At 35.2% G+C, this 17,272-nt stretch overlaps 1 protein-coding gene across 13 annotated transcripts in view; it reads left to right on the forward strand.

Annotated features, from left to right (window-relative positions):
* SENP7 (SUMO specific peptidase 7) overlaps window positions 1-17,272 on the forward strand; it is a 152,664-nt gene that overhangs the window by 69,590 nt on the left and 65,802 nt on the right. For 9 of the 13 annotated variants that reach the window (XM_007105434.4, XM_007105431.4, XM_007105435.4 and 6 more), the window contains one exon: window positions 7,734-7,928. The exons of the other annotated variants lie outside the window; for them this stretch is intronic. In XM_007105434.4, the coding sequence (XP_007105496.1) occupies window positions 7,734-7,928 (195 nt within the window). The remainder of the gene's footprint in view (window positions 1-7,733; window positions 7,929-17,272) is intronic. 13 annotated transcript variants of the gene reach the window in all.

Below are 17,272 nucleotides of genomic sequence, written 5' to 3' on the forward strand. Positions count from 1 at the left end.
CCCTCCCTATCCCACCCCTCTAGGTGGTCACAAACCACGTAGCTGATCTCCCTGTGCCATGCGGCTGCTTCCCACTAGCTATCCACCCTACGTTTGGTAGTGTATATATGTCCATGCCACTCTCTCACTTCGTCACAGCTTACCCTTCCCCCTCCCCATATCCTCAAGTCCATGCTCTAGTAGGTCTTTGTTTTTTTTTGTTTTTTTTGTTTTTTTGTTTTTTTTTGTGGTATGCAGGCCTCCCCCTGCTGCGGCCTCTCCCGTTGCGGAGCACAGGCTCCGGACGCGCAGGCTCAGCGGCCATGGCTCACGGGCCCAGCCGCTCCACGGCATGTGGGATCCTCCCAGACCGGGGCACGAACCCGGTTCCCCTGCATCGGCAGGCGGATGTGCAACCACTGCGCCACCAGGGAAGCCATAGGTCTTTGTTTTATTCCCATCCTACTCCTAGGCTCTTCATGACATTTTTTGTTTTTCCTTAGATTCCATATATATGTGTTAGCATACAGTATTTGTTTTTCTCCTTCTGACTTACTTCACTCTGTATGACAGACTCCAGGTCCATCCACCTCACTGCAAATAACTCAGTTTCATTTCTTTTTATGGTTGAGTAGTAATTCCATTGTATATATGTGCCACATCTTCTTTATCCATTCATCTGTCGATGGACACTTAGGTTGCTTCCATGTCCTGGCTATTGTAAATAGAGCTGCAGTGAACATTGTGGTACATGACTCTTTTTGAATTATGGTTTTCTCAGGGTATATGCCCAGTAGTGGGATTACTGGGTCATATGGTAGTTCTATTTTTAGTTTTTTAAGGAACCTCCATACTGTTCTCCATAGTGGTTGTATCAATTTACATTCCCACCAACAGTGCAGAGGAGGGTTCCCTTTTCACCAAGGACACTTCTTTTAAAAAAGGCAAAAACATAAAAAGCTATGTAACAAGAATTTCCGTACCAGATCATATCTGATGTAAATTTGACTTCCTAAAGCACCCAAAATCTTAGAGTCAGACAACTTAGCTTCAGTAATTTATGAAGCAGTTTGCTCTCATTGTCCGAGTCCAGTGTTTTTCCTCCTTAGTACAGGTGAGCTATTCCCTTACTGTGCTGCTAGATCTAAATAAAGGGGGCTAAAGGAATGACCCTTCCAATCCCTTTGATTCTCTTGAAAAGAATCTTTAGCTCTCTTCCAGTTGACATCTGTCCCCTCATCCCATGTCTGTCCTTTTTTCAATTAGATCAGCATGATTGGAAAAGTGTAATGTTTCATTCTCGTGGAATAGTTTTTCTCACCAGAAATTGTTAGCAGCTAGATTATGTGTTCATGAAATTTAAATATAATGTGAAGTAAAGAGTCCCAATAAGATTCTAATTTGGTTTTTACTGTGTGTGTGTTGTTCTGTTCACTTACTGGGGTGAACTACTAGTTAGTCCAGACTTTGTCCCTCAGCTCCAGGTGTCCTAAATTTAACTTGTTCCAAAGTGGATGCATCGTCTTTGTTCTCAGACTTGTTCCTATTTCTGAGTCTCCTCCCTGTCTGAATATATGACTCCTCTTTACACTTAGTTCTTCAAATTAGAACTTGGAAATTGTCCTGGCTCCTCTTTTTTCCTTATCCTTTGTATCCAATCATTTATCATGTCTAGTTATTTGTACCTCCTAAATCTGTCTTGAAATGATCTTTTCTTCATTTTTATTGCCACTGCCTCAGTTCAAGCCCTGATAACTTTGTGCCTTTATTATTAGGATTGTAATTTGATTGGACTTCCTGAGCATAGTCTTTTTCTTCTAGGTTATTTCTCTGTATTGTTGCTGAAGTATTCATTCTAAAAGGCAGATGTTACTTGTCACTCTCCAGTTTAACCTCTTTCTGTGGCTCCACATAAACTTTAGGGTAAAGTTCAAATTCCTTACCTTGGCATACGAGGTCCGTGATGATTTCACCTTTGACTATCTCTCTAGCTTTGTGTCTGTCCACTCTTCCATATTCATGCTGTGCTTTAGATTTAGGAAACTAATGGTAGTTCACTGAATGTATAATGCTGTTTTATTCCTCTGAGCTCATGCTTTTTTGTTCTCTTATCTTGGGAACAATTCTCCTTTTCCGCTTTACTGCCTTATATTGAACTCATTATATTTAACATTGAGCTCATTTCTTCTTTGATTCCACCTGCCACATCTGCATTTGATCCCTTTCTTTGTCTTGCTAAGCAGCCTGTTCCTGTATCATAGCACTCATCACACTATACTGTGATTTTTAGTTTCTCTGCCTCCCTGACAATAAGCTTCATGAGGGCAGGGACCCTACATTTTATTATTTTTCCTTGCACAGTACTGGGCACATGCTAAAAGCTCAATAAATGTTTGCTGACTATAAGAAAGAGATAGTTTCTCAGCAGAGTTACATCTCCAGTCTCCTTGATTGAAATGTCTTTTCCTCCATCAGAACCAATTATCTGCTCTGTAATTTTGGTGACAATCAGGAGAAGAGATATCATAAGCTTCAAATAAGAAAATTGGAGAACTGTTTAGGGTATAGCTTTGGATAGATGTTTTCTTTGTGGGGCTTGCTATCTAGACTAGGAGACTGAGACTTTGACATGATGCTGTTTGTCTTATTTTTATTTTACTTAGCTAAGATTTCATTATTTCAGAAAGATGAAAGGGAGAAAAATTTATTTTTGGTTTTTAATTTTAACTTAAAGTTTAACTATTGAGTAAACCAAAATTACTCATTCATTCCCAGAAATGGTATTTTTTTACATTTAAAAAATTTGATTTACTTGTTTTTATTTTTTAATTAAAAATTTTATATTGGAGTATAGTTGATTTACAATGTTGTGTTAGTTTAAACTGTACAGAAAAGAAGTGGCATTTTTTAGAAATTTTATTTGCATTTTAGGATCTAAAGGTAGTGATCTAAGTAAGTTGCCTTTTAATGAAGGTAGTTTAGCCTTTTAATTTCCGGATAAAGTTGAGAAGAAAAACAGAAAACACATGATACCAATCAATCTTGTTAAATAATGAAGAAAAGGGTCAAGAGTTTTAGAAATATCAAACTAGCAGTATGTGGGATGCATATATTTCTTTTTAAACAAGTAAACCATATTTTAGTGTAGGTTTTATCTCCATATGTGGTTCATATCTGTTTTCCTGGGAGAATATTTCCAGATCCTTATAAACTTTGGACATTAGGCAGAAAGAGCCTAGTGGGAGACATGTGCAAAACTTTTGAGACGGTAAACCATCTTTCTCCTGCTTTCATCTATTGGCACCAGGGATTAGTAGAGAAATATTGACACAGTGTAACTATATTCTGTTAAAAAAATGTTAGTTCCTGATTCTTGGAATTCCCCTAAATGGCTTAATTATATTTATTCATGTTTTTCTTAAGTTTGCCTATGTTTGAAGTTTTAGAAAATTACATATTCCAGATATTGTGGTGGTAATAAGACTTTATGGACACCCTGGTATTCTTGTAATCTTAAAACTTCTTTAAGCCAGTAATGTTATAGTTGAGTGATAATTTATTCACTTAAAATATAGCTTAATAAAAGAAAAGAGCAAATTTAGGAAATCTGTGAATCTCTTTAAGAAAGTAATTCAAAAATTAAAAATGTTTTTCTTTGTAGCTTAAGAAACTGATTTAGAAAGTAATATTTTGAATTATATCATCTGGGATAAGAATAGATTTATAGGAACCCTAAAAAAGACCCAGTGCAGCCTAAATAAAGAAATAAAGAAATAAAGAAATGACCATTGTTAACAACAACAAAAGAAAAAAAAAGATTTGATCAAGAAAAAAAAGTTACATAGCCCAGTTTTAGAAAAGCATTCATCTAAATTACAGCAAAATAAAAACTAAATTAGTATTGCAATTTTTTTGCTTGTTATTTATAGCTTTATTACCAGATGTAATTGTTATCTTTCAACAAGGGTTCCATTTCTTTAAAAATTTGCTCTTAGCATCAAGTATGTTTTATTAGCTCTCATCAGTTTTTCAAAGTTTTTCCCCATTTATTAAATTATTTCAATCTTATATTTACCTTGCTACCAATATGTGGGGGAGGAACTCACAATTTGTGATTGAAAAAATTAAGAACCAGAGAAAATAACCATGTAGAGACACTATCAATAAATGATATTACTTCTCAGGCTGGTATACTTTCTGTTTCATCTCACTGCATTACAAAATTTGTTTCTCCTTTGGCTTAACATATTATATGTTGAAGTGTGATTTCATAATATTAGTAAGTAAAGTTAAACAAATTCTGTTTTACTTACTGATACTATTTGCATACTTGGGAAAAAATTGGATGGACTGTGTGAAATGACATGTTTCAGTCCTTATATATTGCGATAGTATGAGAGATGAAGTATACACCTTTATATGTTTCTTGTGAAAATTCAGAATCTTTTGAAATGCTGGCTAGCCCTAGAATTTCCATGGCAGTGCTAATTTATAAGTTGTACACCAAAAGACAGTTCAGGTATTATGAACTTAGTTATTACTTTATAGATTTGTTTTTTGTAAGGCTGTCATACAAAGCTCTCTATTTCTTCAAGGTACACAAATTACATAAGTTGCGAATAGCTGATGAAAGATGTTTGGGCTATGGTGAGTGTTATGAAGAGCTAGGAGTACTGTAGGCATTGCTAACTATTTATATACTTTTCTAATAAAATATTTTCATTAAGATTGCAGAGCATGATGAATTATGACAAGCACTAATTGAAAAGATAATTTATAAGTTTGAGCAAGACTTCAATAATAGGAAAATTAAAGTGAACTTCCATTTATTGTATATTTACTATGTGCCAGGACTTGTGCTAAACTGCTTTACATCTATTATTTCATCTAATCTTAATAATTTTTTAAGGTAGATATTATAATTCTCCCTATCTTTGAGATGAGGAGATCGAAGATAAGAGGTATAAATTATGGTAAGTAAATTATCTAAGGTTATATAGTTACTAGGTGCTGAATTCAGAACCCAACCTTATGTTTGTCTGACTCCAGAGTCCTTGCTCTTAACCTCTGTGCCATACTGCTTTTCATTCTTCTGACCTTTAATTTTTTAATAAGTAGGAATTGGACTTTATTACATATTTTATGTGATGTCAAATTTATTAACCTTTAAATATTCTACTTACTTAAAAATTTTTTCTTGTGGCATTTGTTCACATAGTAGTAGAATGCTTTCTAATTGAAAGGTATATCGTGGTAGACATGCTGAGATAGTTCCTTGAACCTTCTGATAGCTTCAGAGGCCCTCTAGGGCTCTTGAGCTTTAGAGATGCGGGTTCTACTGCAGTTTGGTATATAATCTTTTCAAATGGTTTTGGGGTGAATTTTGAAATTTTTCTCTTCTAGGAAAAACTTTCAGCTATTTGTTTAGCTTAAAAATTCTCATTTATCCTCTAAGATTCTTTTTTCATAGCTCTGCTTTTTCTTCCTTCAAAATCTAGCAGCAAAACAAACCATAAAAGAATAGAATGATCATTTATTATTCAGAAGCTAATTCTAATCTTTATAATTTTCCCCTTTCCTTGCTGATATTTGTATTTGTTGTTGTTGTTGTTGTTGTTGATTATTCTCTTCAGTACTTTTTATAGGACTAATCTTCTATGGACTCTTTCTCTCTTATTTGGAGAGACAGCTTTTTTTTTTTAGGGACTCAACATTTAAAAACACATTTAAACATACTATAGTCAGGCATTTAAACAGAGGTACTAAATTATAGCTGATATTTCTTTGGTATTTCTTCCTCAGTGCCCCAAATTTTCTCTTTATTTAAACACTACGGTTCTTGGATTATTTTCATTATGAGCCACATTTTAGAATTCAGTAATGATAAGGGACCATGAAAAGAGTGTATCATCTGCTCTTAAAATGCGCTATCAACTAGTATATCAGATTCTCTCATCTCTTAAAAGTAAGTAAAATTTTAATTGTGCTAAACTATTTGGAAAAAAATGGTTCTTACCCAATAAAATTCTCTCTTCTCATATTCCTGCATTTTCTCTAAAGCACTGAGAACTGTAGTTGAGTTTTCTTTAGTGATTTATTTCACAGCAATTCCTAGTGTGAGGTCAGACAGAAGAAATCTTGAGACTCCTTACTGGTCCTGTATTGTCTTCATTCCTACTTCATTTCCAGGATTTTAAGAAGGGTTCTGTCAGGCATCAAATATACAAAGCAGACAATAATAAATAGGATTTTTAGAGATTTAAATCATGAGAGGAGATAGAAAAATATCTCTGTCCTCCTCTCCCCACAGTTAGTGGTTGTTCTAAATGGCTAACTTTCTTTGCTTTCTTCCTTCACTCAGACTCTGAGTTCAGAGAGTTGTATTTACTACTAGCCTTGATTTTAGATCAGATACTGCTTAATCAACCCAGTACATTTTTTTGTGGAGGTTGTGCTGGAAATAGATATTTTTAAGGTTTCCTGAAGTATCTACAGAAAAGCTCAGTTATCTTGATGCTGTGGCAGGTGAGTATTGAGGATGCAGTGTAATGGAATAAAATTTAAAAAAACAAAAGATAATTGGCCCAGGTTCTTCTTCCAGGAAGAGCTGCTTATACTTGGGCAACCATTTAACTTTTCTGAGGTTTGAGTTCTTCATGTTTAAAATAAAGAGAAGCCTAAGTTATTTTAAAGTTCTCCTATGAGTTGAAATTCTACATTATCTGGACCACAGTGAAAAGAACACAGTGCCTCTATGTAGTGAGAATAGAGTACCTCTGAGAACTATAGCAAATGTAACAAAGTACAGGGAGGCTCACATTTTTTTACTTAAACAAAAGTACTCTGGCCCTTTCTAGGTGTTATCTATTGTCTCTCACAAAACGGTCAATAAAGTGCTTCAAGTGACATATGGGTAACAGTCAAGGGGGACATCTGATGAAGAGGAGATAGGAAACTTAAAAAATACACTAATGTGAAGTAAAAAAATCACAATAATTTGACCTGGGCCGGTCAATTCAGGTCAGATAGTTGCCTTGAGGGCATCATTGTAGTGTGGAAAAGAACATCAGTTGTTTATAGTAACAGCTGGCTAACCAGGAGAAGATTAAGCTATCCTCTTCTGTTTAAGGATGATATGAAACCACCACTTTAAAAAAGTTTGGAGTGTTAAAAATTACACTTTACTAAACATTTATTTTGTTGACCCTTTTCCCTGGTGCTATTATATAAAGCATATTTATTACCATCAGTATATGTGCTGTTTCACTTAAGGACTCTGTCATTACCATAGATGCAATCTGAATGATGTCTTCCTTATTGGATTTAGCATTTGTCATTTACCAATTATGAGTACTGTTATTTACCAAGGACCTTTCTGTTGAAGGAGAAGAATAAAGATTTATTGAATTGGTTTGTAGTATCTGTGTTTCTAATAACTACTGGAAAAGAAAAAGAATACATTTTTTGAGAAAAATTGGTTAAAATTTTAAGCAACCCCAATAGCATCCACTAAGTACAGTTAAGCCATTATAGTGGCATGCCAATCTATGCCAATTTATAAGATATAAGTATTTCTAGAAACACAAAAAAGAGTGTTCATCCAACATTTTGAGTTTTTATGGGCTGATTTCCAGGGTGGTATAATTCTAATAGCTTACTTGTACTGAGTTGAAAATACTTGAAAATTCAACTTCCTAGAATTTTTTTTACTGCAAATTTCAGTACAGTACAGTGTTTGTTATTTTATATGACAGGATACCCAGAGTTATATTGACGAATGTCCTGGGAACGGAGTTAGGAAGAAAATACATAAAGACCTCACCTGTAACTGAGGCCAGTTTGGGTGATACAGACAACTTGCAATCAGAGCAGCTTTCTTCATCATCTGATGGCAGCCTAGAATCTTGTCAAAATCTAAATCCTCACAAGAGCTCCTTTTTATCTGAAAGGTATGTTTAGTGATAACTTTACTCAAAATAAATATTTTACTTATTCTCATGAGCCTTCCTCTATTCTTCCCCCACAGATATATTACTGCTAAATGAGAGGCAGCCGTGCTCTGACGGCTAGTATAACTTTTCTCCCTTGGTGGCTGGAACGGCTATTGGAACCAACAGTCCATAGCTAATAATCAGTTTCAGACAGTACCAGTCACTCTACTTGTGTTTTGGGAAAATGGAGGCAGACTCTTAATGAAAATTTAGTTACCTATTTCAGTTTATTTGTCTGGTATAATTGAAATTCATTCTCCTGACATCTGTCTATTCCTTCTCCTTCTTTGTCCTATCCATCCATCTGGCTGTCTCTCTTTCCATCCATCCATCCGTCCGTCCATCCATCTTTTCTTATTCACTATTTGTATACTCATATTCTAGAACTGTACCTGGCCATTAAGTATCTGCTGAATGAATGACTGAATGCATTCCTCACAAAAAATGGCTTGAGATAGCTGAATTCCATTAACAAACATGGCTTACTGTACTAATAAGAGAAATGGAAATCAGCAGTTGCTTTTGTTTTAAGCTTTAGGAAAGGCTCATTTGGGGGCTGTAAATAAGAAAATAATTTGCAGTAAAAAGCTAGGGGATGTCAGTTAGTAAATAGTACTAGATCTTTTAACTTTCATTTACTGTGAACTTCTTTATTTTATTTTCTGCTTTCCACCAGTACAATAAATAGTTTTGATCTGAGTGAAAAATTATTGATCCAGTCTTAATTGTCCCTCTACCCCCAACCAAAAGGTAACTTCTGGTTTGTATTTCTCTTGTAAGCCTTATTACATTAAAGATTATTTTTGGTTGCCTTTTAAAATATCTATAACAAATTTCTTAATTTCTAACACATTCTGTTTTTATAAACTCTGTTTATTTCTTATGAACTTATAAATTTTATGAATTTTTCTCCTTTTGGAAAATATTTTGTGTTTCACTTAGGTTCTACTTAGTAAATTCTCAGTGATAATTTTAACTTTATTCTTTTTCTGAATTTGCTGAAAAAAAAAAAGAGCTCCAGTGGCATTATCCAGTTACTAATAAATTTAATCTCTAATCAGAGATAGTAGAAATGCATTTATCATTTTGCACTATAAGTGTTTATATTTGCCTCCTGTACTAGACCATGAGCTCCTTAAGGAGAGATCATACCTTATTTACATTTATATCCAGTGCTTAGCTCAATACATACTGAATTTTGTGCACTTGGGTTAATGTTCATGTCATTTAACCTTGATCTTGGTTTCCTTAGTTGTAAAAAGAGAAATAATTTTGAATAATGTTTCTAACCTCACAAAATTGTGTATAATCATTTTAAAATCTCACTTGTGAGAATTCTTTATGAACATAAAATACCACACCAAAAAATTGTTATTATTGAAGATACTTTCTGTAGAGAAAGTCACTTACGTACTGTTACCATGGAATTCAAATGACATCAGTGCACATTCATGCTGTTATGAAAAATAGCACTATTGTGAGGATTCTGTGAAACTATCAAATTGTAATCTATACTTTTCAGGCTTTATACCAATCTGGGGCTGAGGTTTACTAGTAACAACTCTAAAATTTCTGGCTCTTTCTAAAATCTATTCCGTGAGAACTCTAGGTCTCCTAAGGTCCTTTCCAAATAGTAAGGAAATTTCCAGGTGGTATTTGATATGGACCCTGGAAATTCATTCTCTTGGTGGTAATTTTCTTTCTTTGATTCTTGCATTTAGAATAGGCATAGACTTTGGAGCCAGACTCCTGGATTCAGATTTTAGCAGCACTGCTAACATGCTGACTTACCTTGGGCAAGTTACCTATTCTATCTTTAAAACAGGGATAATTATACACACCTTATAGGATTATTGTGCAGATTTAAGGAGGTAACCTATGTAAAATGCCTAGAACTTCATAGGTAACCAATAAATGGTAGTCACAATTGCCACAGCCATACTAGTATTACCATGTGGTTTAAGGAGTACTGTACTTCTTAAACCAAACTAGTTCTCTCTTCCCTTAAAATGGGTTCATTTTGAGGAGAATCCAGAGTGCCCCATACATTTTAAGTATGGCCATATCATCACTTCAGTAGCTATGCCCCATCAAAACTAAATACAGGATGAACACAGGATAGGCTCAAGGAGGGGACTCTTGTAACCAGCCTCCTCCTAGTTTACCTGTCTTAAAATCAGAAAGAGTAAATAGAAATTAGATCTTCTCAGAAGGAAACATGATGTTCTGACATTATTGTTACTGTTCTGTTATTGTAGAGAATGTGGCCAACTTTGTTACAAAGATAGAATGTCAAGTAGCAACTAGAAGTTGGTGGGTTGAAGAATGGGGGCTATGGCTGAAAACTGAGGAGGTTTCCTCTGAAAACCCCAATGCTTGTGCCCTTGATGATACATATGGAAAAATGTTATATGAAGGCTAAAAGTCTTACTTTAGCCTTAGCTTGTCTTTAGTGTTCAGAGCTGTTATTACCAACTTTAATGGCAAACTGAATGTAGTTATATAGGAAAAAAAGTCTTGTGTTTTATGCCAAAAATAAAGGATTAATAGAAAACACAAAAAGTGAATAGGAAATTTAAATTAAAATGGTCACCTTGAAGTAGCATATTTGTTTTTTCTAGATGCCAATTTATTATTTTAACATATAGATACTTAATTATTAACCTTTATAATATTCCTATAACAAATTTTAATTAATATTTATTGTCTTTACTATGATATTACACTGTGATAAATGCTATACCTGTATTAACTTATTTAGTACAGACTTGAATTGCCGCTCAGGCAATTTGCTTAACTTCTCTTTCTCTGTACCTCAGTTTAGCCCATCTGTAAGATACGATAATAATACCTAGGTATGCTGGAGGACTAAATGAGAAAATCTCTTACTATCTTTTAATTTGATAACTTTTTACATCAATACATAGAGATCTATTTTATCTTCTTTTACATATATCTACTACTTCCTTATGGGTGGACATTTAGGGTATTCTTAATTTTTTATCTGTATAACAATGCCATAATAAATGGAGTTATCCTTTTTTATAAATTTATTTTTAAAATAAATTTATTTATTTATTTTTGGCTGCATTGGGTCTTCGTTGCTGTGTGCAGGTTTTCTCTGGTTGTGTTGAGCAGGGGCTACTCTTTGTTGCAGTGCATGGGCTTCTCATTGCAGTGGCTTCTCTTGTTGCAGAGCACGGGTTCTAGGTGTGTGGGCTTCAGTAGTTGCAGCACGTGGGTTTAATAGTTGTGGCTCATGGACTCTAGAGCACAGGCTCAGTCGTTGTGGCGCATGGGCTTAGTTGCCTCGCGGCATGTGGGATCTTCCCGGACCAGGGCTCGAACCTGTGTCCCCTGCATTGGCAGACGGATTCTTAACCACTGCACCACCAGGGAAGTCCATTAAGCTTATTTATTTTATTTATTTAGTTTTGGCTGTGTTGGGTCTTTGTTGCTGCATGCAGGCTTTCTGTAGTTGCAGCGAGCGGGGCTACTCTTCATTGCGGTGCACGGGCTTCTCATAGTGGTGGCTTCTCTTGTTGCAGAGCACGGGCTCTAGGCACACAGGCTTCAGTAGTTGTGGCACACAGGCTCAGTAGTTGTGGCTCGCTGGCTGTAGAGTGCAGGCTCGGTAGTTGTGGCTCACAGGCTTAGTTGCTCCACGGCATGTGGGATCCTCCCAGACCAGGGATCGAACCCATGTCCCCTGCATTGGTAGGCAGATTCTTAACCACTGAGCCACCAGGGAAGTCCCCAAAAATGGATTTATATATATGTCTTTGTGTATTTATTCTTATAAATCTTGTAGTGCCATTCTCCTGTATTTTATCCAGAATTAAGTGAGATCATTGAAAGTTTTTGATGACCTGTTGGCAAAAATAAATATAATTGTTTTCAATAAATTGTTTTCATTTCAGTCACTTATTATTTTAGTGAAGATGGATTTTGTATTTCTCACATGAGTTTCTTCTTTAGTCTTTGCATGTATTGGGGTGTTTCATTTGTTTCTTACTGATTTGTAAGAACTCTTATGAAAGGCACTAACTCTTTGTTATATGTGTTGCAAAAATTTTTTTAGGTTTCCTATTTGTAATTTTACTTTGTTTATAGTAACTTCTGTAGTATTGATACTTAAAGCTTTATTTTGTAAAACCTGTCAGTGTTTGACCCCAGTGTTTTGGTTTATTCTTGGAAAGACCTCCTCAACCCCAAGTATAAAAATAGGTCAGTGAACTACAGTTTTAATTTGTGATGTTTTAAATGAGGTATTAGACCCAGAATAACAGTCTGGAGATAACTTTTCTAATTGTTTTGATTTCTTTTTGCCTTTCTGGAGTCTGGTATAAATGTCTGTGGATACATGGGTTGCTTCCACTTTTTGGCTATTGTGAATAATAACACTGTTATGAACATCAGTGTACAAGTATCTGTGTTTCTACTTTTAATTATTTTGGGTGTATATCCGAAAGTGGAATTGCTGGATCATTTAATTCTATTATTAATTTTTTGAGTAACCCCCACACTGTTCTCTGTAGTAACTGCACCATTTTACATTGACACAGCAGTGCACAAGGGTCCTGGCTTTTTCACATCATTGGTAACACTTGTTATTTTCTGTGTTTGCATAATGACAATCATAATGGCTGTGAAGCGATATCTCATTTTGATATGGTTTTCCCTAGTAATTACTGATATTGAACATCTTTTTCATGAGTTTATTGGCCATTCATGTATCTTCTTTGGAGAACTGTCTATTCAACTACTTTGCCCATTGATGAATCAGGTTGTTACTTATTTATTTATTTTTTAACATTTTTATTGGAGTATAATTGCTTTACAATGTTGCGTTAGTTTCTGCTGTATAACAAAGTGAATCAGCTATTGATATACATATATCCCCATATCTCCTCCCTCTTGCATCTCTCTCCCACCCCTCTAGGTGGTTGCAGAGCACCAAGCTGATCTCCCTGTGCTATGCTGCTGCTTCCCACTAGCTATCTATTTTACATTTGGTAGTGTATATATGTCAATGTTACTCTCTCACTTCATCCCAGCTTACCCTTCCCTGTCCCCGTGTTCTCAAGTCCATTCTCTACGTCTGCGTCTTTATTCATGTCCTGCCCCTAGGTTCATCAGTTTTTTTTTTTCAGATTCTATATATACGTGTTAGCACACGGTATTTGTTTTTCTCTTTCTGACTTACTTCACTCTGTATGACAGACTCTAGGTTCTCCATAGTGGCTGTACCAATTTACATTCCCATCAACAGTGCAAGAGGGTTCCCTTTTCTCCACACCCTCTCCAGCATTTATTGTTTGTAGATTTTTTGATGATGGCCATTCTGACTGGTGTGAGGTGATACCTCATTGTAGTTTTGATTTTCATTTCTGTAATAATTAGTGATGTTCAGCATCTTTTCTTGTGTCTCTTGGCAATCTATATATCTTTGGAGTAATGTCTATTTAGGTCTTCTGCCCATTTTTGGATGGGGTTCTTTGTTTTTTTGATATTGAGCTGCATGAGCTGCTTGTATATTTTAGAGATTAATCCCTTATCAGTTGCTTCGTTTGCAAATATTTTCTCCCATTCTGAGGGTTGTCTTTTCTTCTTGTTTTTGGTTTCCTTTGCTGTGCAAGAGCTTTTAAGTTTCATTAGGTCCCATTTGTTAATTTTTGTTTTTATTTCCATTTCTCTAGGAGGTGGGTCAAAAAGGATCTTGCTGTGATTTATGTCATAGAGTGTTCTGCCTAGGTTTTCCTCTAAGAGTTTTATAGTGTCTGGCCTTACATTTAGGTCTTTAATCCATTTTGAGTTTATTTTTGTTTATGGTGTTAGGGAGTGTTCCAATTTCATTCTTTTACTACCTGTCCAGTTTTCCCAGCAGAAAATAAGGTGACCATATGTGCATGGGTTTATCTCTGGGCTTTCTATCCTGTCCCATTGATCTATATTTCTATTTCTGTGCCAGTACCATCCTGTCTTGATTACTGTAGCTTTGTAGTATAGTCTGAAGTCAGGGAGCCTGATTCCTCCAACTCCATTTTTCGTTCTCAAGATTGCTTTGACTGTTCGGGGTCTTTTGTGTTTCCATACAAATTGTGCAATTTTCTGTTCTAGTTCTGTGAAAAATGCCATTGGTAATTTGATAGGGATTGCATTGAATCTGTAGGTTGCTTTTGGTAGTATAGTCATTTTCACAATGTTGATTCTTTCACTCCAAGAACATGGTATATATCTTTCCATCTGTTTGTGTCGTCTTTAATTTCTTTCATCAGTGTCTTATAGTTTTCGGCATATAGGTCTTTTCTCTCCTTAGGTAGATTTATTCCTAGATATTTTATTCTTTGTTGCAATGGTAAATTGGAGTGTTCCCTTAATTTCTGTTTCAGATTCTTCGTCATTAGTGTATAGGAATGTAAGAGATTACTGTGTATTAATTTTGTATCCTGCTACTCTACCAAATTCATTGATTAGCTCTATTAGTTTTCTGGTAACATCTTTAGGATTCTCTATGTATAGTATCATGTCATCTGCAAACAGTGACAGTTTTACTTCTTTTCCAATTTGGATTCCTTTTATTTCTTTTTCTTCTCTCATTGCTGTGTCTATAACTTCCAAAACTGTGTTGAATAATAGTGGTGAGAGTGGGCAACCTTGTTTTGTTCCTGATCTTAGAGGAAATGTTTTCAGTTTTTCACAGTTGAGAGTGATGTTGGCTGTGGGTTTGTCAGATATGGCCTTTATTATGCTGAGGTAGTTTCCCTCTGTGCCTACTGTCTGGAGAGTTTTTATCATAAATGGTTGTTGAATTTTGTGGAAGCATTTTCTGCATCTATTGAGATAATCATATGGTTTTTATCCTTCAATTTGTTAATATGGTGTATCACATTGACTGATTTACATATATTTAAGAATCCTTGCATTCCTTGGATAAATCCCACTTGATCATGGTATATGATCCTTGTAATGTGCTGTTGGATTCTGTTTGCTAGGATTTTGTTGAGAATTTTTGCATCTATGTTCATCTGTGATATTGGCCTGTAGTTTTCTTTTTTTGTGACACCTTTGTCTGGCTTTGGTATGTGGGTGATGCTGTCCTCGTAGAATGAGTTCGGGAGTGTTCCTCCCTCTGCTATGTTTTGGAAGAGTTTTAGAAGGATAGGTGTTAACTCTTCTCTAAATGTTTGATACAATTCACCTGTGAAGCCATCTGGTCCTGGGCTTTTGTTTGTTGGAAGATTTTTAATCTCACTTTCAAATTTAGTGCTTGTGATTGGTCTGTTTATATTTTCTATTTCTTCCTGGTTCAGTCTCGGAAGGTAGTGCTTTTCTGAGAATTTGTCAATTTCTTCCAGGTTGTCCTTTTTATTGACATATAGTTGCTTGTAGTAATCTCTCTTGATCCTTTGTATTTCTGCAGTGTCAGTTGTTACTTCTCCTTTTTCATTCCTAATTCTTTTGAGTCTTCTCCCTTTTTTTCTTGATGAGTCTGGCTAATTGTTTATCAATTTTGTTTATCTTCTGAAAGAACCAGCTTTTAGTTTTATTGATGTTTGCTATCATTTCCTTCATTTCTTTTTCATTTATTTCTGATCTGATCTTTATTATTTCTTTCCTTCTGTTAACTTTGGGGTTTTTTGTTCATCTTTCTCTAATTGCTTTAGGTTTAAGGTTAGGTTGTTTATTTGAAATATTTCTTGTTTCTTGAGGTAGGATTGTATTGCTATAAACTTCCCTCTTAGAACTGCTTTTGCTGCCTCGCATAGGTTTTGGGTGGTCGTGTTTTCATTGTTACTTGTTTCTAGGTATTTTTTGATTTCCTCTTTGATTTCTTCAATGATCTCGGTTATTTAGTAGCGTATTGTCTAGCCTCCATGTGTTTGTATTTTTTACAGTTTCTGTGCTGTAATTGATATCTAGTCTCAAAGTGTTGTGGTCGGAAAAGATACTTGATACAATTTCAGTCTTCTTAAATTTACCAAGGCTTGATTTGTGACTCACGATATGGTCTATCCTGGAGAATGTTCCATGAGCACTTGAGAAGAAAGTGCATTCTGTTGTTTTTGGATGGAATGTGCTGTAAATATCAGTTATGTTTTTGGATGGAATGTGCTCTAAATATCAGTTAAGTCCATCTTGTTTAATGTGTCATTTAAAGCTTGTGTTTCCTTATTTATTTTCATTTTGCATGATATGTCCATTGGTGAAAGTGGGTTTAAAGTCCCCTACTATTATTGTGGTACTGTCAATTTCCCCCTTTATGGCTGTTAGCATTTGCCTTGTGTATTGAGGTGCTTCTATGTTGGGTGCATATATATTTAGAATTGTTATATCTTCTTCTTAGATTGATCGCTTGATCATTACATAGTGTCCTTCTTTGTCTCTTGTAATACTCTTTATTTTACGTTCTGTTTTGTCTGATATGTGAATTGCTGCTCCAGCTTTCTGTTGATTTCCGTTTGCATGGAGTATCTTTTTCCATCCCCTCACTTTCATTCTGTACGTGTCCCTAGGTCTGAAGTGGGTCTATTGTAGTCAGCATGTATACAGGTCTTGTTTTTGTATCTGTTCAGTCAGCCTCTGTCTTTTGGTTGGAGCATTTAATCCATTTACATTTAAGGTAGTTATTGATATGTATGTTCCTATTACCATTTTCTTAATTGTTTTTGGTTTATTTTTGTAGGTCTTTTCATTCTTTTGTGTTTCCTGCCCAGAGAAGTTGTTTGTAAAGGTTTTAATTTCTCCATCAACTCTGAATTAGATCCTTGCTGGGTAGAGTAATCTTGGTTGTAAGTTCTTCTCCTTCATCACTTTAAATATGTCCTGCCACTCCCTTCTGGCTTGCAGAGTTTCTGCTGAAAGATCAGCTGTTAACCTTATGTGCATTCCCTTGTGTGTTATTTGTTGCTTTTCCCTTGCTGCTTTTAATATTTTTTGTTTTGTATTTAATTTTTGATAGTTTGATTAATATGTGTCTTGGTTTATTTCTCCTTGGATTTATCCTGTATGGGACTCTCTGAACTTCTTGGAGTTGATTGAATATCTCCTTTCCCATATTAGGGAAGTTTTCAACTATAATCTTTTCAGATATTTTCTCATACCCTTTCTTTTTCTCTTCTTCTTCTGAGACCCCTATAATTCGAATGTTGATGTGTTTATTGATGCCCCAGTGGTCTCTGAGACTGTCCTCAATTCTGTTCTTTCTTTTTTCTGCTCCCTGGCAGTTATTTCCACCATTTTATCTTCTAGCTCACTTATCCGTTTTTCTGCCTCAGTTATTCTGCCACTGATTCCTTCTA

Source organism: Physeter macrocephalus, chromosome 1, assembly GCF_002837175.3.
Source record: "Physeter macrocephalus isolate SW-GA chromosome 1, ASM283717v5, whole genome shotgun sequence".
Lineage (NCBI taxonomy): Eukaryota > Metazoa > Chordata > Mammalia > Artiodactyla > Physeteridae > Physeter > Physeter macrocephalus.